Source organism: Pollicipes pollicipes, unplaced genomic scaffold (genome assembly GCF_011947565.3).
Source record: "Pollicipes pollicipes isolate AB1234 unplaced genomic scaffold, Ppol_2.1 Scaffold_7231;HRSCAF=8579_pilon_pilon_pilon, whole genome shotgun sequence".
NCBI classification, from domain to species: Eukaryota; Metazoa; Arthropoda; class Thecostraca; order Pollicipedomorpha; family Pollicipedidae; genus Pollicipes; species Pollicipes pollicipes.
This window is the reverse complement of record NW_023597034.1, coordinates 973035-1000470: the sequence shown is the minus strand read 5'-3', so window position 1 is coordinate 1000470 and position 27436 is coordinate 973035. Positions and strand designations below refer to the sequence as shown.

Genomic DNA, 27436 nt, shown 5'->3' with positions numbered 1-27436 from the left:
GTTCACATGAGTGCACCGCAGCTCTATTCACGGAGCCACAATTATGATCGGGGAAGGCGTACATGCATGGACATCTGAGTTTCCACGCGCCTGTGCTCCGCCGGATGGAGCGAGCTGTCTGGAATAGCCGCGCCCTCTTAATCAAGCGTCGCCCGTGGCTGACGCGGCCCGCATGTACCAATCATACGGTACATACTGTACATGGTGTGTTTGTGTTTCTGTGGTGTCTGGAGTGTATACATTGTATTCAGCGTTTTACGGCGCTTTTGAGTTTTTGCTGGCAGCTGTTCTTCAGGCGTCTGACTGGGTGGCAGGCCGATCATAGACCAAAGCGGGGGCGGTTGGCGACCCGCAGACTGCTCGCGTGGTGCGCACTAAACGGCAGTGGCGGAAAGTTTGAGACTGCTGGAATAATGGCAGAGAACGGTGCACAAAAATTCAAATGTTTACCTCGTAACGGTCAGAAGCAGGGAACTTCAGGGGGCTGTTTACTACATTCTTCAGTGAACTGCTCGGGTGCCCTGCTCCGTGCCGTGCTCCGTGCTCGGGATCACACAAATAGCGCGACATTCGTTAGCACCCGGCCGTGAAATGTCAGTCCCGACTTGCAGTTCACAATTTCAAATGGACCAGTCAGGCTGGCTGTCCAAACTACACTGCTGGCAGCCTCTCTCAAATTAGATCAGTGACCAATCAGTGTTTACAGACTACCAGTTGTAAGCATAGATGTTACATAACAAGTATGTGCTATGCACTGATGAGGTATATATTTTGTTTGAAGTGCGAGCTATCCCAACCACCTCCTTAGGAGCACAGTGCACAAGTGATAGGCCTTTGGTCATGTCAGATATTTCGATGTCTGCCCAGTGACGTCACGGTTCCACGTCGCCCCTACTTCGTTTTCGGCCGGAAAGGTCACGATGAGAAACACGAAGGTCAAACCAGATCACTGGAGATGGTGTTTCCCTCGAAAGGGTACAGATGCATGACGCACCCCATCCGCACAGGAAACATGCATCGTCACTGACCTAACCTGACCCGCCACATTATTCACTTATCGACTCGCGAAGAGTTGACTATAAAATGGGGCCAGCGCGAATTTCCCCTCGTACCAAGCACAGGTCTGCCGACATCCCTACCACAATTGTCCATGGATGTGATGCATGGATAGCAAAGATGTCGTGAATGTCGCGCGGCATTGCATCCTGACACGCAAAAGAAATGTGCAGCACGCAGCCACAACAAACAACAGTCAAATTGTGCTATCGGTCGCAACGTGATGACATCACGGTCTGCGCCGCCCACAGCGCGTTGACGTCACGGCCGGCGCCAGCCAAGGTCGGCCACCAGTGCCAGGTGATCGGAGGGGAACACGACGCTGGGCAGGGCCGTGTGCCGGGTCACCTCCTCGTGCGAGGGCAGCGGCACCACCTGCCGGTCAGACGGAGCACCAGATGAGCAGCAGCGGCGGCGGCGGCGGTGGTGGCCATGATGGCGGCCGCCCGATGCGAGCTTGGGGAGACAAGTCACAGTCCGGCGCTGAGTGGCACCGCACTGGGGCTCAACCACACCCTCGACAGTCAGACGGGGGCCAGGTGAGCAGCAGCAGCAGCGGCGGCGGCGGTGGCCGTCATCGTGGCCGCCCGATGCGAGCTTGGGGGGACAAGTCACAGTACGGCGCTGAGTGGTAGCGCTCTGGGGCTCAGCCACACCCTCGACGGTCAGACGTTCCCAGCCAGCATCGGATCAGGGCGAGAGCTGACAGTCGGTACAGCTGGCCGGGGATCTGGGCGGCAGGAGCGTCTCCCCTCCCCCCTCACGGCACACAGCACGACCCGACGCACCTGCAGCACCTCCATACAGTCCGCCATGTAGAAGATGTAGTCCAGGCAGCCGACGAACGTGTCCACGTGGTTGGTATAGGCGGGCAGGCCACAGGCGCTGGCCATCTGGTACGGCTGGCGGAACGACACGCCGCGAACCTCCTCCCCCGGCGCTGCGGCATGCCCGGCACGAGGCAGAGGTCAGCGCGCGGACCACACCCGGATCGCCGGCACAACACGCGGCACTTGTACCGCACCACCTGAGGCCCTCACACGCGCTGGCAGGGGACAGCGGACGGCAGCCGCACCACGCGCGCGTGACGCAGTCGTAGCACGATGCGCCGCCGTCAAAAATAGGGACGATGTACGGGCCCGCAGTGACCAGGAGTGGTGGCGGTGCGGCGTTGCGATTTCCTAGTCGCATTGTGCTTGCACGCAGTTAGGTCCCGAAACGGTGCTCTAGCAGTTCACTTCACGGTGCGCGCAGGGATCACATAGGCCCACTAAGAGACCCACACTAATAGCAGAAGGCAGCACAAGTCCGCACCACCCCAGCAGGACGTGGGCGGGGGGGGGGGGGGGATTTCATGTAAAAACGCGCCCAAAATGGCTTTCTCCTCCCTGACGTAGATACTGGTGGCGCAGACCGGTGGAGTACTAGTATAATGTTTGCTTACCACTGGAAAAGTCGGCGAGTCCTTCTTCCAGACTCTGTTTGGTCATCAACCGCACCACCGAGAACTCCGGACAGCTGTTAAAGTCTCCGCAGAACAGCAGAGCCACCTCCCGGGTCGGAACCTGCAACACCGCCGAAGCATCGCGGTCACAGGTCTGACTGGAGCATCCAGCCAGCCCAGCGGCAGCGGCGCCAACTCCCAGGGCGGGCCGCTCGAGGCCCTGCAGGGTGGCGATGGCAGACATCTCCGGTCCCAGTCTCCTGATGTGAGGATCTCCTGCTGCTCTGGTCATACTCGGATGTCAAGCACGAGCATAGGGCAAGGCTGGCCAGGGCGGTAGTGCAACTAACATACAAAAACCCAGCCTCCAATGGTGCAGAGCCTCGTTGTGGATTGGATTACATGTAGGCTTAGAGCAACATGACTACTTGGGGTACGGAACAGGTTCTAAAGTTGTGGCTCGAGTTGGAAAATGTGCATGCTTTGATAAAGACATCGCACGAAAAGTCGCATTTACAACCCCGCATCGTGGACAAAAGGTGCACGCACAAAATTAATAATCATTATGCATCCCACATGCGCAATCATAGTTACTGACATGAATTGTTGGCCACAAAGATAACATTCATTCACGCTGGATAGATGTCATGCTTCATAGCTCTGAACCAAGATTCGAGTAACGCAAGTCATGAAATTCAGATAATGCGAAGAGGGACATATTTCGGCAGGACTTCTGCAGATTTTAAATGGGTGGGTGGGGGTAAGGGGGGACACACTGGTTGTGGACCTGGTCCAAAGCAAGTTATCACAATTTGCGATGGCGATTTTTCGACATCATTTATGATATCATGGTTCGCATATTTTTTGTTTTGTTTCCATGCACACGATGCCTGAGCACGCGGGCGCAAAGCAAAAAAGATCTATGACTAAGAGGTTGACCATTGCCTTGCAAAAAACGCCAAACCAAGCACATCGAAAAGGGAGTGATAAATAAATCACCTGCACACAAAACCGCCCACTACCTACAAGCTGGGCATATGAGTAAAAATATCGTCTTAGATGAAGCCCAGACAATAATGCAACGCGCATCACTGTCCGAAACCCATGTCTGGGCTTACCACGTGCCGGGGCGCCAAATTACGGCCGTGACATTAGCAGACAGAAACGTGACGCAGGAATACGCAACGAAAGCCGTGGGAAGACGTGTAAAGCACAGCAGCATGCACGCGTCACGCACGCGAGCCAAACGATCGCTTTCGCGACCATGACCAGTGCCATCGATGTTCTGGCCGGCGGCGGCCGCACGCGTACCTCGGCCCGCAGCCGCTCCACCAGCCGCTCCAGGTGGCGCATGCACATGCCGATCTGCAGCGCGCGCACGTGGTCGGCGTCCGGCTTGAAGTAGAGGTGAGTGTTGGCCACCACCAGGAGGCGCGACGGGCCTTCCGGCGGCGCCACCGTCGACTCCAGCACGTTCACCTGGCGACATCGGACACACCGCTGACGGAGGAGGACGTCCAGCCGGTACGCTGAGAGGTCAGCTCGCCACTCCAGCTGCTGGCGGGCCAGGTGAGCCTGTGTGACCTTCACCAGCGCTGGCGTCGAGTCGGAGAGCATACGAGCCTGACTGGTGAGGCGGCCGAGGTTTTAGCCCCATACCCATGCTGTGAATCCGCCAGGTCTGCTCCAGGTCACGCCTGGCCCGAATCTCCCGAATCTCCCGATCCAGGGGTGCGCTAGGTCGGCCGGTGGCCGCGCCGTGCCGTGACGCCGGTGCCTCCGAGGTCGCTCTTCCTTCCCCCCCCCCCCCCCGCCCCTCCCGCTCCGGAGCGGCCAGTGTCGCAGACTGACCTGCAGCACCTGCGTGCGCATCGTCAGCCTGTCGCGCAGCGGCGGGCTAGCGACGCAGGCGCGCTCAATGTCGGCGTACAGCGGGTCCTGCGAGAACGCCTCGCCCAGCACCAGCCGCTCCGTCTGCAGCAGCCTGCCGGCCGAGGCACGCTGTCAGACCGCACTGTCAGACCACACTGGCCGGTCGCAGGCAGCGACCGCACACTCGGTGTCAGCGCCAGCCGCTCCGTGTGCAGTAGCCTGCCGGCCGAGGCACGCTGCCAGACCGCACTGGCCGGCCGCAGGCAGCGACCGCACACACGGTGTCAGCGCCAGCCGCGGCGATTTACACATATAGTGGTCCTCTGGGGCACGTGCCCCTACCCCCCCCCTCCCTTACCAAATGCGCTGCATGCATTAATATGCACGATGTTGACAGAAAATGTCATGTAGACATGTAAAAATAGAATAAGAAGATAAAGAGCATACGATGCGGTATAAACAGACGAAATTACACGAACCTGCGGCACGCTGAACATGGTTTTCAGCGACTTTTCGTTGTTAAGCCACGCCCCCCACCCTTACGAAAATCCGCGATCGAACCCGAGCAGCAGCAACAGGGACAAACAAGCCAATGTCTGCGGCCGCACATACAGCACTAACGTGACAGATCAGAAGCATGGCGGGGTATTTGTTCGCTGCCATCCGGTGCACCCTGCTATGTCGAGATCACGTCTTGGACGCACTACGTCACGTCACGTCACGTCACAACTGTGACGTCCACTCCATCAGACCAAGACCGACCGCAAGAGATAAGAGTTAACATAGCCGAAGTGAGCATTGACATGAAGGCTGCACGCTCACGCACAGCTAGCGTGAAAGTGCAGGGTTCTCGCGGGGGCGACGGGCGCGGCGTGTGCGCGGACTCACCTCAGCTTGTCCCGCCGGAAGAAGCAGACAAGTCCCTCGGTGACCTGACCCCCCTTGTACGTGAACACGCCCTCCAGTCCGGCGTCACCCAGCATGGGCGTCAGATCGCCATCAAACACCTTCTTGTCCACCTCTTGCAGACACACTATGTCGCCGTTGTATCCTGCGGAGACAGACCGACGGCATGAACTAAGAAAATGATTCCGCTTCCCGAAAACCATCTAAGTGGGTCACTGAAATGGCTGGACGTGTTGTTCCCAAATGGTATCAATTTACAGCTTACACGTGGCAAAATTATGCACAAAGCTATGGTGCGAGACGGCAACGCCAAAACATGAATACTTCTGAGAGAAGTCTCACAGAAAAGTCAAGTCATTCGCAGAAAAACGCCTTCATTAGATGTGGAGCCTCCCGGAAATTGTGCCGCAAGCCCATGCATTCCGAGACTCCACATATTATTCAAGCTCCATTAAAAGTTATTGATAACTAGCAATGATTACAAGACATCTAAGTTGTAACATATTTGTTTAGTGTCAGCTAGCGCACACCCACCGTAACCGCCCAAATATATTATTCTGAACAAACGCAGGCCAGCGCCGGTCTATGGAACCACAGCAAAACACCAACCACGGTCTTTGATATACTTGCCCAACAATTCCTTGACAATGAGCTGCTTGCGGTAGTCTATATGAAGCGCGTACGGCGGGCAGTACGGATGAAGAACCGTCCGGGTGAAATCAGAGTCCGCGTACAGGTCCGCCAGGATGTTGTAACTGATGACGCGGTAGCTGAAGGCGACGACAGCCCACTCAACGCTTGCGCACACATAGGGGTACCTTGAGCTGCGGTGCATACAGCGCTAGTGCTGCCGCTGGGCATAGCATCAGGAGCCTACCTGTTCTCCGAGACAAACAGGCGGCAAATGGCAGCTTCCAGGACCGGCTGTTTGTAGCATTCTAGGTCGAACTGAATAAACCAACCAAGGTTAACATCTCGTAGACTGCTCGGTCCGTTCAAAGTAATAATTGTCTTCACTGTCTTCACCACGCCAAGAGGCTTCCACTCAGCTTTCCTGGGCATCCACCTCTCACTCAACTTTTTGACCTCTGCTATTGTCACTAAATTATTGGCGTGAATCATTAACACTTTCCGAGCGACCACCTGCCTGCGGCCATTTTAAACGAGCGAACATGGCAAGAGATGCGATCTACTCGCGCCATGATGCGGAGCCCGTTATGCCGTCGCATTGCCAACGACAACCGTGGAAGCCTCTCACAGCTGAAGAACAATCAGAACACACCTGTCTCCGAGATTGAGGTATCCGCTCATTTCTAACCACATCGCTACCCTCACACTGACATGACCCCGGTCCGCCAGCGTACGCCGTCGGCGCCGGCCGGTGCGCACCTGTTGCGGTCGGCCAGCGGAGTAGTGAAGATGTGCCGCTTTTCGAACGGGCACGGTCCGGGCCCGGCCTGAACGGGCTCGGTGGTGGCGCTGGCCGGCTGCCCGCGCCGCTCGCCGTCCGCCGGCTGACAGACCAGCCGCAGCCGGCGGCCCACGTCAGCCGGTGTCGCCAGGTAACAGGCGCCCTCGCCGGCCGACTGCCAGCCGTCGGCGCCATCCGCCGCCGCCTCGCGCTCCCACAGCAGCAGCGAGTCGGCGCGCCGCGCGTACGCCAGCTGCAGCCGGCTCGGGTACACCGGGAAGCCGGCCATCACGTGCGACGGCAGCCGGAGCGCCGCCACCGCCGGCGGGTTGACGCTCAATTGGTACCGCTGGCGGCCGATACGCAGCTGGGCGCGAGGCGCGTGCGTCACCAGCGCCTGGTGGCAGGTCATCTCGGGCTGAGCCGGGAGACCATCGAGCAGCAGCTCGGCGTCCGGCTGCACCAGCGCCTCATCCGGGATCTCCTCCGAGGTCTGCTTCTTCTTTAGCCGCATTGCTTTCTTGGACAGAAACTTTTCCACATTTGAGGCAATCCTCGCTGTTAGAATACTTACTGGCTCTTGGGGAGAGCGATTCATGTTGAAGACGCGCTCAAACCTTAGTGCTGGCTCGACATATGTAAAGCTCAGCTGCACCTGCTGCTCTCCCTCCGCATGGTTCACCACTACTGTTCCTTGATCCGCCATTGGACGCAGTAGGGACAGATGTCTTATAATTCTTTCATGAGCTTGAGCCAGACGTGCTATATGCCTCAACAGGGATAAATTATTGACACCAAAACTCATCTGCAAAATAGAAGTTCTTTGAATGGGTGATGGAACATGAGCTCTGTGACCAATAAACATGAAACAGCAATAGAAGACAAATATGTAGTGCAGCTTACATACAGATGGAAACAAGCATTGCATTGGTGAAATTTTGCATGTCATTGCATGGTGGAATTTGATCTAAATCTCATTATGTTGCCTCATGCTTGAAAAGTTCATAGATCTATTTTTGCAACATTCAGAATTTGTCTTCAGTACAAGGTCATGTAGATCTGAAGGATCACATCAAGCTAGAAGACATCACATAGACTATGAAAACATGTTTTCTTTCTCTTGGGAAGAGACAATCATTTTTGGAGCAGTCAAAATGTAAGTGCAAGGGGCAGCATGCATGGACCTTTGCATTTCTCAAAAGATACCTAAATATGAAAGTATTCTCAGCATAATTAAAAAACCAAATAAGAAGTTAAAGGGTTCAAAACCTCAATAAACATTCACAAGGCAATGATGATAGCAAAACAGCTATGTGTAATGAAGAAGTATATTGGTAGCACAGATTCAGCTTAGATTCATTTCAGAGCAATGTTATCTGCCTACATTTATCATGCTAATTGAATTTAAACTTTTAGCACTGGATATGATATATACAACAATTTTTCAGGCCCAAAATATATTGAGGCTGGGCACTCTTAAGTTTTGCTGGCATAACCAGCCTCACCAGAGAGAATACATCCACTGGGGTCACTTAAGACACCAACCTGGCATTTAACCTCTCATTATTTTACCTTTGACTATTTGTTTGACATTATTTGGCCTTAGGGTTGACTTAGAAAACTAAATTTTTCACAAATGAGTCTACATACAAGCCAACATACACTGGGAATTTTGTGTCTCTTGCTATCTTAGTTTTCAAGACTGCTGGGGTTGAATTGACCACCCACGCAGGCACAAGGTATTCAACTGGCTACCTGGACCATGTTTAGACGAAAATAATCTCCAACTGGCTGGGCCAATGAAACACATTTTGGAGTACACGTTCATAAAAGTTGTGGCAAAATGTTCTACCCTGAACGTTCTTCTTATGACACTCGAACACTCGAACACTCGACAATCGAACGTAAAGGAAGCACGTATGACACTCGAACGCAAAGGACGAGGACCCAAATAATACCATCGCATCTAAATCCCAGCACGCCCTCACACACAGCACACCACCAGCAATGCACCACACGCCCCGACCGGGCAGCCGGCTGTCTATTTACTGTCACTTGTGCGCCACATACAGAACCCCGTATTTTTCGTTATGGTGCAACATCCCAACATATTGCCTTGCAACATATCCTCGAGAATATTTAGTACGGTTCTTGCTAAGAGGGCAGCCGTGCTTAGTACCAATCGGTACTAAAAGTGGCGACGTTTATTACGCATAGATGCTAAACAGCAACACGTCCTCGAGCCTAGTTAGTCTGGATTCTTCGTAAGAAGGGAACCGTGTTAGTACCGATGTCTGCTAAAACTGGCGGAGTTAAGCACGCATAGAAACGAAACAACGCAATCCGGTAACCCAGTGCTAAATAGTGAAAATGGGGCTATTTTAGAGATAAAGCCTCGTGATGCTGCGAGGTTTGGTGTCGTCACAATCCCATTTCATGACGCCATCAAACAATGACGTAATGGGCCCTCATTTTTATAAACTTTGAAATTTTGCTACTTAGCGTCGTTTTTGAACTTTGAAAGCTTACCAATAGTTACAAGGAAGCACTTCCCATGATATCTGATGCCTAACTCAATATCTTTAAATGTAGAACATTCCCTTTAAAGAGCAATGGCAACGTGCGAGCATCGATGTTGGCAAAAGACAGCCTTCACGACCGCCAGTATCTGGTTGGCCTTGGAGATCGCTTCCGCCGTCTGCGCGTGGAACTGGGGCCGATAATTCACGAAGATTCCGAGGTCCTTCTCGGTGGACTCGATCGCGATTCCAGCGCCGTCCAAGAAATAGGTCAGCCTCGGGTTGTCAGTCCCCGATGTGCATTATTTTGCACCTTCGCAGCACTAAAGGGGAGCAGACACTCCTCTGACTACTTGGCCAGGGCGTCGAGGTCAGCCCGCAGGGATGAGTCAGTCAGGGGCCTCGGGACACGACAGCAGACCTTGGTGTCATCCGCAAACATCTTGACCACGCTTCGCACTTGTTCTGGCAGATCGTTCACAAAAGTTATGAACAGCGTTGGTCAAAGTACGGAGCCTTGCGGGATGCCGCTGATGACGTCGGTTTAATTCGACTTCGAGCCCTGGACCCGCGCTCTCTGCATCCGGTGGGTAAGGAAAACCCTGATCCAGCGTAGCAAATTACCTTTCACACCGTAAGCATGAAGCTTGGAGGGCAGGCGGTTATGAGGCACGGAATCGTAGGCTTTGCTGAAGTTCAGGTGCGCCACGTCCACCGGCTCTCCATCCTCTATCGCGGCGCTCCAATCCCCCATGACCTCTTACAGCTGGGTGATACGGGACAGCTTAGGGAGAAATCCATGCTGGGCTGCATGAATAAGTCCAGACTCCAAGAAGTAATTGAGTGGGGCATCACGGACGAAAGTTCCGAGTTTCTTCAAAGGAATGACAGTAAGGCTCACTGGGCAGTAGCTCGCTGGGGACTGACGGTTACCCTTCTTGAAGATCGGAGCTACCTCGCCAAGCTTCCAGTTCCAGGGGGAGCTGTAGCGGTGGATCACGTGTGGCAATAGATCATGCTACAGGACAGTGCTAACGTAGGGAAACGGTCACGGCTCAGTGGCGATGCGTTAGCCCGTGGACGCGGTGGAGTGGGACGCGGTGGTGCCGGCGAGTCGCACGCCGATCGTGTTGCGGGTGGGCCCCGAAAGGAGTATAAGAGGTGCTGCTCGGGGCGCGTAGAGAGAGTCTGCCGGCGTTGCGTGCGGCAGTTCGCCGTTGTGTGTGGGGTGGTCCGCGCGATGTGACTCGGAATACAAGCTATTTCGGCCAGAATGCCCGACGAAGTCCGCAAAACGATCCGGGCCGGCACCCGCGCGGAGGCGCTGGACCAAGCGAGCGTTCTCGCACGGGCACGAGCCGTGCTCGGCGATGAGCGCGTCGCTGCTGGCGGCGGCCGTGGCGCGCGCAGGGGCGCCTCCGCGAGCCCCGGCGACGCACTTGGCGAAGACGTCCACTGCGGCGCTGCTGGACGTGCGGTGAGTCGGGCCACGTCGCCGTCGCCTGCCCGCGGCGTCGGACGGAAAGCGAGTCGGGGGACGCCGCGTCAACGGGAGCGCCATCCCCCCGCCATTGAAGGACGTGCTGCCCATCACCTGGCTGGAGGTGAACGGGCGGATGGTCGGGGTGCTTGTGGACGCGGGCTGCACGGACGCGCTCGTATACGCTGGCCGCTGCGAACAATGAACACCGCGGACGGTGAGAGTGGCCACGATTGGCGGCCGGGAATTCGGATGCTATGGGACCGGCAGCATGGTGGTTGATACCAGCGACCGTCGAGTGATGCTCGAGGTCCTGGTAGTGCCGGACCGACCGCTGGGTGTTGACGTCGTGCTCGGCATGAGTGGCATCACTGCCCTGGGAGGCATCAGCGTGCGGACGCCGACAGACGTCGGTTCTGTGCGGCAGCAGCTGTGACCCAGTGAGGCCTGGAGGTGGATGCAGCCGACTTTACGGCGAGGTTTGGCCGCGAGCAGCAGGCGTGGACGGTCGCCTGGAAATGGACGGACACCAGCGACCGTCGAGTGATGCCCGACGTCCTGGTAGTGCCGGACCGACCGCTGGGTGTTGATGTCGTGCTCGGCATGAGTGGCATCACTGCCCTGGGAGGTACCAGCGTGCGGACGCCGACAGACGTGCGGTTCTGTGCGGCGGCAGCTGTGACCCAGGAGGCGTGGAGGTGGATGCAGCCGACTTTATGGCGAGGTTTAGCGGCGAGCAGCAGGCGTAGACGGTCGCCTGGAAGTGGACGGACGCCAGCGCCAGTGCTGCAGATGGCGGTGGAGCGGTGGAGCAGCCTCCCGCGACCGTTGGAGCGACAGGTCGGTCTCCTCCGGGCGGTGGGGCGATGGAGCGGTCTCCCGCTGCCGATGTAGCGACGGCTTGGCCTCCCGAGGCCGGTGGAGCAGCGGCCGGCCACAGCCAGCCACTGCGTGGCTGAAAAGGCGTGCGAACGCAGTGCCCGACGGCTGGGATGACGTCACGGATGACGAGATCCTGCACGCCCAGATCGGACACGTGTGCGGGCGCCTGTCAGCTGCAGACCCGGCGCGCGGCCAGTGGCGCTGAGCCGGAGACTACGCGGTCGTTTGGACCGACGCCAGCTCGATTGTGGCCGGTGTCGTCGTCGAGACGCCGGACGGCGGCGTGATGGAAGATGGCTGTTGGCTGCAACCTGAGGGATCTGCCGCAGATCGCGTCAACGGTGACTGTGACGGAACCGGTGGGCATCCTGGCCTGTCCTGAGCAGCCGGCGGAAGAAATCACGATGATGCCGCTGCGACGCAGCCAGCGTGAGCGCCGGTAACCGGGCCAACTTTATGGACGGAGTGTATCGAGTGATTGGATGGTATGAGCGTTGGCGTGACAGTATGATCTTTGAAGATCAGGGGTGGGTGTAGCGGTGGACCACGTGTGGCAATAGATCATGCCCCAGGACAGTGCTAACGTAGGGAAACGGTCACGGCTCAGTGGCGATGCGTTAGCCCGTCGACGCGGTGGAGTGGGACGCGGTGGTGCCGGCGAGTCGCACGCCGATCGTGTTGCGGGTGGGCCCGAAAGGAGTATAAGAGGTGCTGCTCGGGGCGCGAAGAGAGAGTCTCCCTGTCGGCGTTGCGTGCGGCAGTTCGTCGTTGTGTGTGGGGTGTTCCGCCGCGATGTGACTCCGAATACAGGAGCCTTCCGGATGGCAAATATGTTCGTAAAAGCATGCTGAGGGGTGCTGCCAGGACATCTGCGGGCTCGCGAAGAAGCCTTGGATGGTCATCGTCTGGCCCAGGGGCGCTCGATGTCTTCAGAGCAGCCAATTTCTTTGCCACTGCCTGGTTAGAGATGTCCACGTCAGCCAGAAACGGTCCAGTAAAGTTACACAGCAACACAGGCATGGCACTAGTCCCTTCGTCCGTGAAAACACTGGCAAAGAATTTACAGAGGACATTGACCTTCCCTTCGTTACTGCTGGTCAACACTCCATCATCGTCAAGAGGGTCTTGTACCCTGCATCTTGTGCGTGGTCTTGAGTTGGCGTACCTCCAAAAGGCCTTGGGGTTTCTTTTGAGGTCTACTATTAATTTCATCTCATACTCTTCCCGAGGGTTGCTGGTCAACTTCCGAAGGTCATTGCGACAACGCATAAACCTGACATGGTCCAGAACATCCTGAGTTCGCGTGTACATTCGCCATAGTCTTTCCTTAATCTTCTTTAGCTGCATGGCCCTTGGGTCCATGTACAAGTTCTTCAACTGACGGAGTAAACCTCAGTAGCACTGGCGATTCTTTTCTTGAAGAACTTGTAACCCTCTTCGAGGCTGAGTCTCTCCACCAGGGACCATTCCATTGACCTGAGAGTGTCAGCCAGATGCTCGCAATTTGTGTGTCAGCTGGCCGGGACGAGGTGTTTGTAGCCCAGAGTAGCAGACCAAAGTGTACCTGATTACCACATGGCCACTGTTACCTTACCCATGCAGGCATTTGATTCGGCTCACCATGCCCTCCTCATTTGTGAAAATGAGGCCGAGAACACTAGGAGCTTCACCAACCCGGTAGCTTGTTGGCTGCTGGACATGCTGGAACAACAAACAGCCCTGAATGGTGTCTATCAGTGAGTGGGTTGGGTGACTCTCTGGAGCTGACGACCGCTCTGATGCCCAATTATTCTGAAGCAAGTACGGACGTACTAAGAACATGAAGAGCAATGACAATGTGCAAGCATCGATGTTGGCAAAAGACCGCCTCACGACCGCCAGCATCTGGTTGGCCTTAGAGATCGCTTCCGCCGTCTGCACGTGGAACTGGAGCCGGTAATCTATGAAGATCCCGAGGTCCTTCTCGGTATCATACATAAATATGGTCTTACTTCTAGTGTATTGTTTGGTATAAAAGCCCGATTCTGAAATCTACTAATACTGGACATCACCAAGGATTGTTTCGATTTCAAAGAGGCGGTGGGCGGGTGTGCGTGGGATGTGGCACGCGCATGCATAGCACCGTATGGTGTTGATGATAGCGCTCCGGCATTCCAACGCTGTCTTGGGACTTTCCTCTCGTTGAATGTATCGTAACGATGTGAGAATTCGTGCTACGCTGTCAAAGCCGGAACGAGGCCAAATCGGCGCAATTGTCCGCATTCCCTGCGCCTGTATATCACTGACCTGCGCTTGGATCTGCGCGCGCTGGGTCAACTTGCGAGAAGACTGTGATATTCTCATTAAAATCAGGTAAGCCCTTGCTGCTGTAGATGTTAGATCTGATGGGCGGTGTTTTTCTGCATCCATTTAGTGGCAAAATCAGTCCTTATAAAGTACATTGTAGGGTGGGTGAGCGCCAAGTTGCAAATAGTTCATGGTGTGGAGAACATCCAGCATGACAGTGACATGGCTGTACTAACTGACAACTGGAGGGAATGCATGCTGTAAATCCCACTGTGTGGAGTTAAATGCACAGTCACCTCAAATTGTGGTGCTTCAAAGGTCAATTTTTAAAGGAATTATAGTGTGCAGGTGATTGTGTGCAGAAATGCCCTCAAAGCATCATGTGAGCTATCATAACTGCAAATGCATTGCAGTTTGGCCCAGCACTCCAATATTTGGCCACTTGGGTCATGGGTGACAGGAATTTCAATATTTTGCCATGCTATATCACCCTAGTTTTTGGCTCTGCCTGTGGCCCCTCTCCTTGCTTAAAATCAGCCAATCAGCATTGAACTAGGCAGCTATCAAGGGCTAAGCAGGTCATATATCTTGGTTTGGGTCAAAAGGTGATGGATTAGCATCAAGCAGTGGAGTGCGGGGACTGCTGAAGAGCCAGGGTGCTGGTAGCATAAATTTATATTTACATCCCGCACACCCAGCTGGATGAATTTTGGAATGCTGGTTTGGCCTGGCCGCACTTTGGGGCGAGTGTAGATCAGGCCCACTGCACTAATGCTGCATGCACCAATCCATCCATCAGGCACAGTGGATGGATGTTTTTTTAGCAGACTGGGATGTGATCTGAGATAATGGAAATCTAAGCAGTAGCTGCATCAGTAATTATTTGTCTGCATGGCACTAATGTGACATCATAGAGCAATTTGTGTGATGGAGATATGCAAGTAGTCACAGCATGTCCAAGAAAGCCTGCCATGCAACCACACGAACTGCATCATAAGGATGTTATAAAATTATTGCAAATAGCTGTACATTGGCAATGTTCTGGTTTTGTAAGTTTTTGTCAAATGATGTGCATCAAATGATATATCACAACAATAGGTAATGCCATGTCATGACCAATTGTAGATCAAATCAAATGTGTTCCATCTTTGCTAAAAAGCTTTAGTACATGATAAGCAGCAGGAATACATGCCTTTCTCTCTGAAATAAATAAAAAAAACAGGTGTCCTAGCACTGACCCAGATTGTCCACACAGTGAAGGCAGCCAGCATGCCACAGGCAGCAAAGATCAAGATTTGCTTATTGGCCAATGGTGCATGTTTGTAGAGCTATAAAAGGAGGCACTTTCATTGCTGTACAAAATTAGAACTGATAAGCATATTGTGCAGTGGGTTTTATTGACAGTTAACACTAGGGTATTCCTTTGTTCACAATTCCAAGTTTGTGTTGTGGTTACATTACTGGTCAAACTTAGCATACCTGTGATGTTTGTTGGTTGTGCTCTCTGGATGAGTCATACAGTTTTCAGTCAGCAACAACATGTATTGGTTGACATAATCATTATGTATGATGGGCTCTAGCAGGTTCCATGAACATGACTTTGTTGTAATAGTTGTGCAGAATTTTGGGGGAAAAGGTGTAATTATATGGGGATGCAATTAGAAATGATGCCTTGTGTTCAAATTGATGAGGGTATGAAAGCAGGCACTAGGTATGGTGTTAATGCCATCCCAAATTTGGCATTCAGGCTATCAGGGTACACTACACACCTCTCTAGGTGTGTTTAACCTATTTAGATCTGTCACATGAATGCTCAGATGCTGGTAAGGGTTCCACATGCGGTTAAAACAGTGTGTTGCAGTGGCATATGCTGTATTAAACACTTATTATACACCATTAGCTAAAGCTGCATTCAGAATGCATTCATCATCACAGGTTCTTGAGAATAAGATATCCACATGTACTCGAGCCTTGGGCAGATGGCTTAAGAGGCTTATCAAATAACCTAGTGATGATGGATGGCTCTTATCTGTAGTTTGAGAATGAATATGCTAAGAACCTCAAGTAGTTCTTTGTTTGGGGGTTCTTCCGCAAATCAACAAATCATTCATAGATTAGTCTGTAGAGTTTTCCATCCAGAATCATTCTTTGTCAGTATGATGGCATGATGTGTTTGCTTAGGCAATTTGTTCTGTGCTAATGACACACCATGGTAGGCATGTGTTGCATGAAAACTGCCTTTCATCAGAAAGGTTTATTTGTGACCTTTCTGAAACTGTGGTATGTAAATCCAGAACCTGTTAGGAAAAGTTCAAAGTGCAGTCAAAAGTCCACACCTGTCCATAGCGTAACGGGGCTCCAACGCCACGTCGGTTTTACCACACAGAAATACTTTGACCGGAAGCGGCTCAATCTCACGACCTCCCCCCCCCCCCCCCCACCAAGTCTGTCCCGTGATTACTTACCTACGTACTTGTCTTCTATGCTGTCTCTGTGCACGATGCAGACCTGGACCACAAGGTTTTGTTCTTCAGTAATCATGTTGTGATCAAAGCGCGTCATTTCGTCCCTTTCCCTTTCGTCCCCCCCCCCCATGGTTCCGCTGCTTTCTTGCTGCATGGGTACCCTCCCCCCACCAATCCCGCAGATCAGACTCATTGCATTGTTCACACTGCTCTGCTGCTCTTGCCTCTCCCAGATTAGAGCTGCAAACAGATCAGAGTCGTGCAGGTGGTCTGCAGCCTTGGACGGAACCCAAAAATGCACGGGGTACCTGATACTTAATCCCCAGCACCGTTTCGTTCTATGCTTGTATGCTCTCAGTGATTATGCGCTCGATACTCTCTAGTGGGACGTCAATGTTTACGACTTAGGTTTTGAGGAGTTCCTGGTAGAATTAAACATTTTGTACCAGAGGGAGTAATTTTCATGAGGACAGTTCAACCGACGTCGTAGTGACTGCACAGTGTAGAGGATCGCGTGAACTATGTTTGTTTACATGTCGGATGACAACTAGTCCCGTCTCACACTGGCAGCATTCCGAACAATATTGCAGATCTGTCACACTGATGGGAGGGATAATGGCAAGTCGACTTATTCGAAAGTGAAAATTCATCTCGGGAAACCGAAAAGCCAGTATGATTGTTATGGTCACGTTTAAGTGGGTCCTGAACTCATGTGGGTCGTGGTGCTTGCGACCCTCGGGTTACAACGCTATACACCGCCCCCTCCCCCCCCCCCCTTTAACATCATCCTTGTCAGGCAAGATTGCGTTTCGTACTGGACCTGAAGTGCATGTGAGTGCACCTCCAGGTGGCCATTTTGCCCGCCCACCTGCCCCTCGTCATGCCAGCTGCACTTTCGCCAGTTCGGGAGGTCAACATGCTAATTATGGGCACTAATTCCCAGCTTGTTTGTCGTTCTGGCCGAATACATGCAGTGGTTCTTTTGTATTCTGATCGGTTATACACTTGCAGGTGACTTCTGTACTCAATTTGTAGCTTGTTTTAAAGGAGTTTGTGCTTCAGATCAGTGCTGCGCAATGTTACACACCATCTTTTTCACAGATTTAACGCATGATGTGTGTCCCCTTATAGGCAGTCTTCTTTATAACATGCTGCCATCCAACTAGCACAATGGCGACTGGAGGGAGAAGAGGAGTGAAATTGGGTAAGCATTTCTGCACGACTATCACTGTTTTTTGTACGAATACCGGCATCTGTTGCGCCTGGTTTTAGGGTAGTGCACAAGCATGCTTTCAGCATATGCTTGAGCTGTACTTAAGCCATGTCACGTCTGTTCAGATGTGCCATATCGCACCTGCATCCATAATTTTCTCTGAGCAATTCAGTATCCAGTTATTCATCCACCGCCACAGATGTAATCGGTCTGTTTCTCATTAACCCTGCGGTCACGACTGCGGCCAGTTCCAATCAGTATGCCCGTCTCGGTGGCCGCCGACCCCAGCGGCTCTTCCGACTGCGGCGGGCCGTGACCCCTGCACCGGCCGGCCCCTGGCCTGCTGACCCTTGACACCCGGCCCCTGACCCGCGGCGCCGCCCGGCGCCCTCTGCGCGCGCACCGTTCGTCTTCGGACAAGCCGCCTAACATCGCTTCAGCTCGTATATCAACCCGCGCGCGCGGCAGTCTTCCAGCGCGTTTCCCGGGCATCCGCCCTGGTCCGTCCCTGTGTGAGTCTGGTCTCGTCCGCGGCCGTTGCATTCGACCGGGCTCGTTTCCCAACGCATCCGCCTGTACCGCTCACCCTGTCGGTCTGTTGGCCGTCACCCGCCGGGCTGCCGGGCTCGGCCGTCCTGCGGCGCGGCTCGCCGGCCGGCCGCGCGCTGGGAAGTGGCACGCCGCCGCTGGCGGGCGCGGGGCGCCGGCCGCCGACGCCGCGCCGGTCAGCGCCACACCTGGCGTGGACGGGACAGTGGCGCCGTGTTGTCTGACGCTGCTCACTGTGGTGGCATTGCCTCGAGGCGGTGGTGTGTCCGGGACAGAATCGGGTGTCAGCGTGGGATAGGGCAGGCGGGCGGGGTGGTCACCGCCTTCCAGGAACGTCATGTTCTACGTCGCATTACGCTCGGTCGTATCTCGGGTGTCTTTTGGGAAGCTTTTTTCTCTTTACTCTTGTCCTCCGCTAGAGGGGTATTTGGACTGTCTTTACGTGTGAGGTCCACGCTTTGGAACGGGCCTCTCACCTGACTGACGGAAATCCAGCTGGCGCGAAGTTAGCGCTGCTTATGTAACACAGGGCAACGCGCCCCTCGCACTTGTTAGGACGTCGGTGCGAGCTCTGAATTCGAATCGGCGCGAGCCTCGCGTGATGAGGCATAATTGACCGTGGGACAGCAGTCTGCGGCGACTGACTGACGGCTGGTGTGGTAACTTGCGTCCAGATGGCAGCACTGAGTGTTCCCTCCGTCTCGCATGAGGCCGGGAATGACGCCAGCCGCATCGGTCCTGACGGTTGGTTCGTACAGCGGTGGTCTACGGCGCCATGCAATCGCGTCCGTCACCCACTCGTGTCGCAGCGTCAGGATCCGCACTTGTACTTGAGGAGGGCAGCGTACGAGAGCAGACCTACCGTCCAGCCCGCAGCCGCTCGGTCGTACTCCTCGACTTGGATACGAGGCGCCTTTATCTTGGCGCCACCTGTAGTGGTTGGGATACCGATAACGTTATGCTGTAAGTGGCACCATCTTGAATGTTGTCATACCTTGCCTCTCCACGGATATTTCCATGGCTATTAAAATTTGGTCGTCGGGGCGTGTTGTCAGATGCATATTGTCTAAGATCCTACGCAACATATCGCTTTCTGGTTGCCCGCCAGCTGACCGTTCGCTGATGCAGCGTTTACTGCCGAAAGCTGAGCTCTGGGCTCTGCTATCGCGTGAAATAACTGGACTGTCTAGTCTTGTCAAAGAATCTGCCGTCACTGAACAAGTTTGGCTCGGATAACTGGGTACTGCAGACAAAAATACTGCCACACTGTCGCCGGTTCCACGAGGCGGCGTGTCTAGATCCGTCTGGAGCTGTCCGTCTGGGCTCACTGGGACCCGCCCCGACTGTGACGTCGCAGGTGGCGCGGGCGCCGCGTGGTCGGTCCCTGATGCCCAGCCCCGTGCTGTGAGAGAGGAGCCTGGGTCGGCTTCACGCGGTCGGTCCCGACCTGCACTGTACCGCGCCGACCGGAAGACCCGGGTGAAAGTCCCGCATCGGACGACTTCCGGCCCTTTCCTCGGTACCGTCTGTCGTTCACGGCTTGTTTACGGTTTACTGCGGCATTGTCGGGGAGACACCACGGATGTCACGGAGAGCAGTCGGCTTTGCAGCCAGTGAATGGCGCTTTATGTGCTGACAAATCGTTTGTTTGGCCTGAAATCTTTTGAGCGCTGGCGGGTAACAGCCGGTGGCGTGACGTAACACCCGGCAAATTCCGGAGACTTTCTGTTTTTTATTGACCGGGTCGCATCCAGCGGAGAGATCTGGCCCGTGAATGTGCCCTTGATTAGACTGGCTGTGGGCTGCCGGCGAGAGTGGTCGGCCCGTGCCCCGGGGTTCGCTGTCTCCCGCCCACGTGCGTCCCGGCGCCGGGCTGTGAACGGGTCACGCCTCTCGATCCCGGGCCCGGGCCCGCCTCGGCACGGGCGCGTCCGTTGGCGCCGGCTGGGTCACTCCCCCGTCCCGGGAAACACTAATCGATACGGCTCAGACGACCCCGCCCGCGATGTCGTTTGTTCGGGGCGGCGCACTGGAGCGAAATCCCGGCTCCCCGCGCGGGTAGGCGGCCAGGTCGGGCGGAAGCGACCTTTGTGTTACAAGGCCCCAGCCCGTATATACACGCTGCTCTGTGTGGACACAGTTACCTCTGTGTGCACACAGTTACCGGTCATTCAAGGCAAAGACCATGGGCGATGTTTTGCTAACCCGACCCTGATTGGTTGCAAATGTCGTCTCTGGAGTTGTGAGAAGTACGTAGGAGCTTCGACACGGGTCAGGTTTTTGAGCGGCCATTTGGGGTGTATTCGCAGCGATTCAGACATCAAAGATTTTATGCCGTCGACGTCATTCATGATGTCATACCCCATTGGTTCGGCACCGTTTGGCGTTCGCATCGACCTGGACGACAAAGGTTAAACGCGGCGTCACGTAAAATATTTCCCGGACGTGTTTGTAGTGCGGCTCGTTTTTTGTTTACATCTTGGTTACTGTCGTGACAATAATTGCACATGCAAAGACACAACATTTTCGTTGGCAAATAATATGAGTGCTTCTAAGAGTGTAACCTGACAATTATGCCCATTGTAAGGCACAGAACACCTTTTCATGACTCGTGGTCGGTCTTGGGCATGCAAATTGGCTTGTTCTCACCCTAATCTGTTGCGCTATTTCTGTCTCACTCCGGTCCAAGCACGTAAAAAGATTCTGCGCGTCCGACAGAACCTTTGTCGCTGCGGGCACCAAACGGTGCAGAATCTATGTAGTATGGCGTCATGAGTGACGTCGACTGGATTGCGCAGTTATTGTTACGACAGTTACAAGGACGCAAACAGAAACGAGTCGCGCTGCGCCCCAGCAAAGATTCCACGTGACGTCACGTAGAATAGAACATTCTTGATGCGCTAGGGATGCAACCTAGCTGGAGGACACGGAAGTCAGACTGAGGAAGCATTGGATTGTGTATGTTTGAAGCGTGGGATGGGTCCGTGGGTATTGCAATGAATCACCTGGTTTGTCTAGTTTGTTTATCGGTGCATTTAGGGGGTTTCCAAATGCGGCGTTGCGTCCAGCGACCTAAAGGAGAGCCCGTTGCGTGTACCCTGAACCCATCACCAAGTGTGGCAGTTGCAGTTTATTGTATAATCCTAGGCGGAACCGCAGATGGTTTTAACTGCCGCGCAATGCTACGCACCGGCCCCCCGGGGTCATTTTACCGTTTTTGGCCAGCTGTAAACTTATCTGTCCATGTCAGCCAGACCGAACCATGCGTCCGAAGCGGGACTCCTGCCAAGTGCCGCTGGATATCGAGTCCGGCGTCTCTCCCCGGATGTAGTGGGACTCCTACCCAGTGCCGCTGGATATGAGACCAGCATCTCTCCCCGGCCGAAGTGGGATTCCTACCCAGTGCCGCTGGATATGGAGTCCAGCATCTCTTCCCGACCGTAGCGGGACTCCTACCCAGCGCCGCTGGATATTGAGTCCAGCATCTCTCCGGCCGTAGTGGGACTCCTACCCAGTGCCGCTGGATATTGAGTTTAGCATCTCTCCCCGGCGGCAGTGGGACTGTCGCCCAGTGCCGCTGGATATCGAGTTCTGCATCTCTGCTCGGCCGTAGTGGGACTCCTGCCCATTGCCGCTGGATGTTGAGTCCAGCATTTTCCCCTGGCCGAAGGAGGTGGCGGGCCAGACCGGACCCGACAAAGGGCCATGGCTTAAAGGGAGTGTTCTACATCTGTATGGGGTTTGAACTGAACTCGTCATTTTGAAGAACATTCGGTGCAGTTATATGATATATATAGCCCATAGCCCTGTCCATCCCAAGACCTCAAACCGTCTAATTTATTAGGTACATACCCACCAAAATGTGCACTGTACTTCGTACCAGGGCATTAGAGCACATCTGTGCAGACTTCTCTGAGGCCGCACGGGCATGCATGATGCTATAGCAGCCAGCCCAATCCTTCAGCCTCGTAGTCCCTGCCGCGTCCAGCCAAAGGGAAATTGTCGCCGGGGCGTTCACATTTGATGCCCCGTATCTCCAAACGTAATGGCTGATCCGTCGTCAATTGGCCATCAAATTCTTTCGTGGAAGTTGCCGAGCTACAATCGCCTTCCCCGCTACTTAAGGTAAGAAGTTGGACGTCATTGCTTGTAATTTCTGAGAAAGTACTTTTAATCGGATGATTTAAGTAAAGCGCTGTAACCGAGTGTGTGCATGCCAGTAAACATCTTAAGCTCAGGGATAAATACGCCGGAAAACTACGAGAAAAGGCCAAAACACACTGGCGCGCAACGATATTTGGCTCCGTTGCACTTCGAGCACCGGTACTGCCATCTCCCGGCGAGTTGAAGTACTACATGTGAATGTTAGGTAGCAATTTCGCATGGCTAGTTTGGAGAGGCCTCAACGTAATACAGACGTTTGTGTCATTGGGGTTTTACGACGCACTCATCTGCTGAGGCTATATGGCGCCGCCTGCCTCTCACCCCGACAGGGAGGGCGGGCACCCAGCTGCTGAGGCTATATGGCGCCGCCTGCCCCTCACCCCGGCAGGGAGGGCGGACACTCAGCTGTTGAGGCTATATGGCGCCGCCTGCCTCTCACCCCGGCAGGAAGGACGGACACTCAGCTGCTGAGGCTATATGGCGCCGCCTGCCTCTCACCCCGGCAGGAAGGGCGGGTACCGCGGGAAGTCGAATCCCGTACCTCTGGTTTCCCAGACGCGCAGTGGTTAACGCAGACACGTTGACCACGACACTACCGGTACCCTTTATGTAAACGTTTCATGATGCACTTAAATGATGACGTATTGAGGAGTATTTTTATGAGAGAAATGAATGGTATTGTCCAGATCTTCTCCTCTTCAAAATATACCCAAAAGTTATAGGGGAGTCTGTTTCAGCCTATTTCATCATGTCTGATGCTTGCTACAATGTCTTCAAAGGTCGAATATTCCCTGTAAGGTTGTGCCTTGGTATTGCTTGAAGCCACGGGGTTGGCAAGTCAAGCCAGTTGTAGCACGCAACTCCCATCGTTAGTGTCTGGCCGACTAACGAATTCTGACATGGTGTGCCTGCTGTCTGTATCAGCTGTGGCCAGCCGTAGCATCGCAAGTACGACAGCCGCCCCTAGCTCCTCACACCCAGCACCAATGAGCAGTCCCTTGCACTGAGTCCTGACGCGGGAGGATTGGAGTGTGTAATAGCCAGGTAGCGCGAGAACATGTTACGATCTTTTTCCGCTTTCTGCGCTGGTATGGAGAACGAGTGTTTGCTTGGTACAGGTAACCCTTGGTCTCACAGGTAATCTTTGGTTTTGGTCCCTGGTGGCAAATTGAGGCTGGTGAGAGTGGCTGCGACAACTGGGCCTTGGCCCCATATTTGGGCTCCGGTCTAATAAAGGAACTTGTTTCCGCGACTGTCGGCTCGGGAGTCATGCGATGACGTCATAATAGGCTGCCCGCACGCTGCAGTGCGGACTGCTCCACTGTGGTGCCAGAGGCGGGCGAGCCGAATGGACTGGAATTTAGTGGTTTAATGGCAGAGTCGTTTGAGGTAAGCAAGCGCTATGTTCGCGTTTGCGGCATACGCGACTTGTACACGGTTGCCTGAACGCCCGCGACACAGTAAGTCATGTCGGACGGACGAGGGCAGCCAGCCGCCATGAACAGTGCCGAAAACCCGGTCGGCTGTCGACAGTCAGTCTCGACCTCGGCCCGCGCTCGTTGGCCGTCGGCCGGGCGCGGCTGGTCTGGACCGGGCGGCTGCTGCCGGACACGGCGCGGCTGGCCTGCTCCGCAGTGAAGGCGGCGCTCATGTCCGGGCCGGGCGTCTGTCGCCGGACACGGCGCGGCTGGCCTGCTCCGCAGTGAAGGCGGCGCTACTGACCGGACCGGGCGGCTGCTGCCGGACACGGCGCGGCTGGCCTGCTCCGCAGTGAAGGCGGCGCTCCTGTCCGGACCGGGCGGCTGCTGCCGGACGCGGCGCGGCTGGCCTGCTCCGCAGTGAAGGCGGCGCTCCTGTCCGGGCCGGGCGTCCGTCGCCGGACGCGGCGCGGCAGGCCTGCACCGCAGTGAAGGCGGCGCTACTGACCGGACCGACCGGGCGGCTGTCGCCGGACGCGGCGCGGCTGCCGTCCGGTGCTCTGGCGGCCGCTCTCCGCCGGCCGTCATCGGCGCCGCGTGCCGCCGCGCTGAGCTCCGCCCGGGCGGAGCTCGTCAGGGACGCCACTGCGGCGCGCCCTGACAGATGGTGTGGGCTGGTCCGGGATGTCTTGCCTCAGCTAGCTTGAGCAAGGCCCGGGCTAGACGTGGGTAAATGGAGACAGCGCGCACCATTGAAATGACGGATTCGGACTGGTGGCAGATTTTCAGATCATGGTCAGGTGGTGGGAAGCCTGGAGACTGTGGTGTGGGGCTCTGGAGAAGGCCGTCACCCACTCAGAACGGCATCAGCATACACCGTGGGCCGTCGACGTTTTACATTGGCGTTGGCGGCCGGTGATGGATGCACACGCGTCCTTCGGTCCGAGGCCGACCGGTCCGGCTGCGGCCGCGAGCCAAGCAATCAAGGCGCTTCACGCGTGCTTCAGTTGACCAGCCCGAAGCGGGTCACACCTGTGTACAAGTTACCTGTGATATCTGGATTGAGCCTGCTGTCGGTTCTCTGCACGCCTGCTCGGTTGCGTGTGGTTTATCCCGTCCGCCTCCGCTGTTTTGAGCTGCTGTAATCTGATCATCCCACGGTTAGACGGGCCGGATCGGCAGGCCAGTCTCCGTCGTCCGCCGGGTACGCTCAGTTCACCGTCGGGCCGCCGCCGCGTCCGCCCCGGTCCCGGTTCCGGTCCCGCGTAGCTGCTGGGCGGCTCTCATCCGGACGGCGGCGGCGCTAGCGGCCGATTTCGGCGGGGTGTGATTGATTGCGGACGGAGCCGAGTCGAGCTTTCTAGCCGCTGGATGTAGCCTCTGGGAGATAGTGCACTCCAGCGGAGCTAATGGAATTATGAGCTTTCAAATGGAGATGCGGGAGACGGAATCTGTGCGGCTGGAGGTGACAGAATCGTGCGCAGCGGAGGCGGGCCGCAGTTTTTGTCCTCGATTTCTTCTGCTGCGGCTTGTTTTTCTCGGCATTCTTAGTCCCTGGCCTTTTGTAACGCCCCCTGGGCGGCATCACGTTGGTCGGGGTGGAGGACTATTGTGCGCAACATGACAGTGCACCCTATATCCGGCACTGTGTTGCCAACCTCGGGATCATCCCCTCGGTCTTTTACTGCTCCATCGAAGCCGTCGCGCCGGCTCATTGCAAGACTGACTCCCTCGGAGTTCTTCGCGTATCTGCGCTGTTGTCATTTATATGTGTGCGTCCTTCTCGTCCTCACGTGCGTGGCTGGCAGTGATCGTGCGCGTGCCTCCCGCCCCACCGGACCACAGCGATTCGCACCTCTGGATGGCCCGCTTCCAGCACCCGTCTGAGACGGCCCCGAAGTCTGCCGGTCAGGTCTCGGTGCTGACCGTGTCCGTGAGCTCTACGGTCGGCCGGGCGGCGGCGATCGGGGCTCGAGCGACGGCGGTCCGGGCTCCGGGCTCGGGCGGCGGTGGTCCGGGCTACGGGCTCGGGCGGCGGTGGTCCGGGCTCCGGGCTCGGGCGGCGGCGGTCCAGGCTCCGGGCTCGGGCGGCGGTGGTCCGGGCTCCGGGCTCGGGCGACGGCGGTCCGGGCTCGGGCGGCGGTGGCCCGGGCTCGGGCGGCGGTGGTCCGGGCTCGGGCGGCGGTGGTCCGGGCTCGGGCGGCGGCGGTCCGGGCTCCGGGCTCGGGCGGCGGTGGTCCGGACTCGGGCGGCCGTTCAAGTCTCGGTGCTGACCGTGTCCGCCAGCTCTCCGGTCGGCCGGACGGCGGCGGTCCAGGCTCGGCCGGCCTTGAACGGCTCGTGAGTGATGCCGCGCGGCCTGTGGACCGCGACCGGCTGGCACGACAGGGCCGGACACAGATACAGAACCGCCCCGCCCGATCACGTGACGTCCGCCGGAACGTGGTCCCGGATCGAGTGGGAGGCAGATGACGGCTGATCCGGTCAGTCTGCTTGAGATGGGGGGGAGTCAAATCAGGATGATGCAACATGTTGATTTCGTTCGTGTCACTTGTTGTGAACGTTGACATAAAAGCACGTCTACTTCCTTAAGTATGGGTATCGGGATGGGAGGGGAAATTCCACACTGGATTGAGAAAAAGTTAACCTTGAGCAAAAGGTGCTGTAAGTCTTATTCATCTGGAAGCTTGTGGGTACCGCCTTTGACTAATATAGACTTTTATTCAGTCCGTGTGCAGCGTGGAAATTTTGAGTTGGAATTGAGAGCAGAATCCCAGCCAACCCCGACAAAGATTTGTGCCATCGCGTTATGACCAGCCGAGTGTGCTAATTTGCCAGGGCCGATGGTGACCTCGCTAAAACGGCAGTTACATTGCGTTCCGTGTTTCTGGTCCCTGGTTTCTAGTAAAGTCGGAGTCCAAGCGAGCGTTGCTTCAGTTGGCCGAAACTGCCGAGCCAGGCAACGATGTTCAAGCTGGCAGTAAGTAACGCTGTCGACATTCTAGGCCAGCACGCCATCGCGCCTAACGTTTTATCACGATCAGGATGCCGCTTTCAGGAACACATCACAGACCTGCACAGACGAGCGATGCTTCGTCACGTTTAAGACTTGAACATGCTGCTTGGTGACGACCCACGCGCTGTGACAGAACAACTTTGTTTGGTGACGACCCGCGCGCTGTGATAGAACATCTTTTATCTGTGAGCCGTAAGCGCAGGGTTTTGCAACATTTATGTAGTCTGCAAAGTCCGATGCGTTTTGGGAACTCGCATTGCAAGCTGCATCAAAATAACTCGCTTCCCCGACCATACTTCGCCTACGACGACAGCTGCATCTCGCCGTTCCTCAAGTAATACGATGGTTCACATCAATATTGGTAAACGCAGAGCGTTTCCTGTAGAAACGTTGCATCTGAGACCGTGAAATAAGCATGACACGATAATCAGCTTAACTGCCAGGGGCGTTCGCTGTTCGCAAAGAAAGCGGAAGCGGGGCGTATGTTTTGGGCAGACATGCGCCGGGATCCCAGAGGCGGACCCAGGACCCCATAGTTTCGTATTTCTGTGTTCCGGGGTGGGATCCTTTGGTCCTTTTGGGGTGTGGGCTCTGTATGTTAGGCTGTGATATTCGGAATCAGTGAATGTTGCTGGCATCCATAAGTGATATTTTTGCGTACAATGCACTCTGACGCGTGCATTCTTCAGCAGTGTACTCTACGATACGCTTAAGATTTTTTATCTTTGAATCTATTCACATGACCGTCCCCAGTC

General features: G+C 55.4%; 1 protein-coding gene and 1 pseudogene across 1 annotated transcript; one reads left to right on the top strand and one right to left on the bottom strand.

Moving 5' to 3' along the window:
* Positions 1-755: 755 nt before the first annotated feature.
* On the bottom strand, positions 756-6836 carry LOC119109234 (2',5'-phosphodiesterase 12; the record flags this gene model as incomplete). Its single annotated transcript, XM_037232826.1, has 9 exons — positions 756-1431; positions 1845-1996; positions 2501-2621; positions 3812-3979; positions 4352-4484; positions 5261-5423; positions 5909-6048; positions 6668-6787; positions 6823-6836. Coding segments are annotated over 9 exons (1125 nt in total), but the record flags the coding sequence as incomplete, so codon positions are not given.
* A 6829-nt stretch (positions 6837-13665) lies between these two features.
* LOC119109233 (katanin p80 WD40 repeat-containing subunit B1-like) overlaps positions 13666-27436 on the top strand; it is a 56081-nt pseudogene continuing 42310 nt past the window's right edge.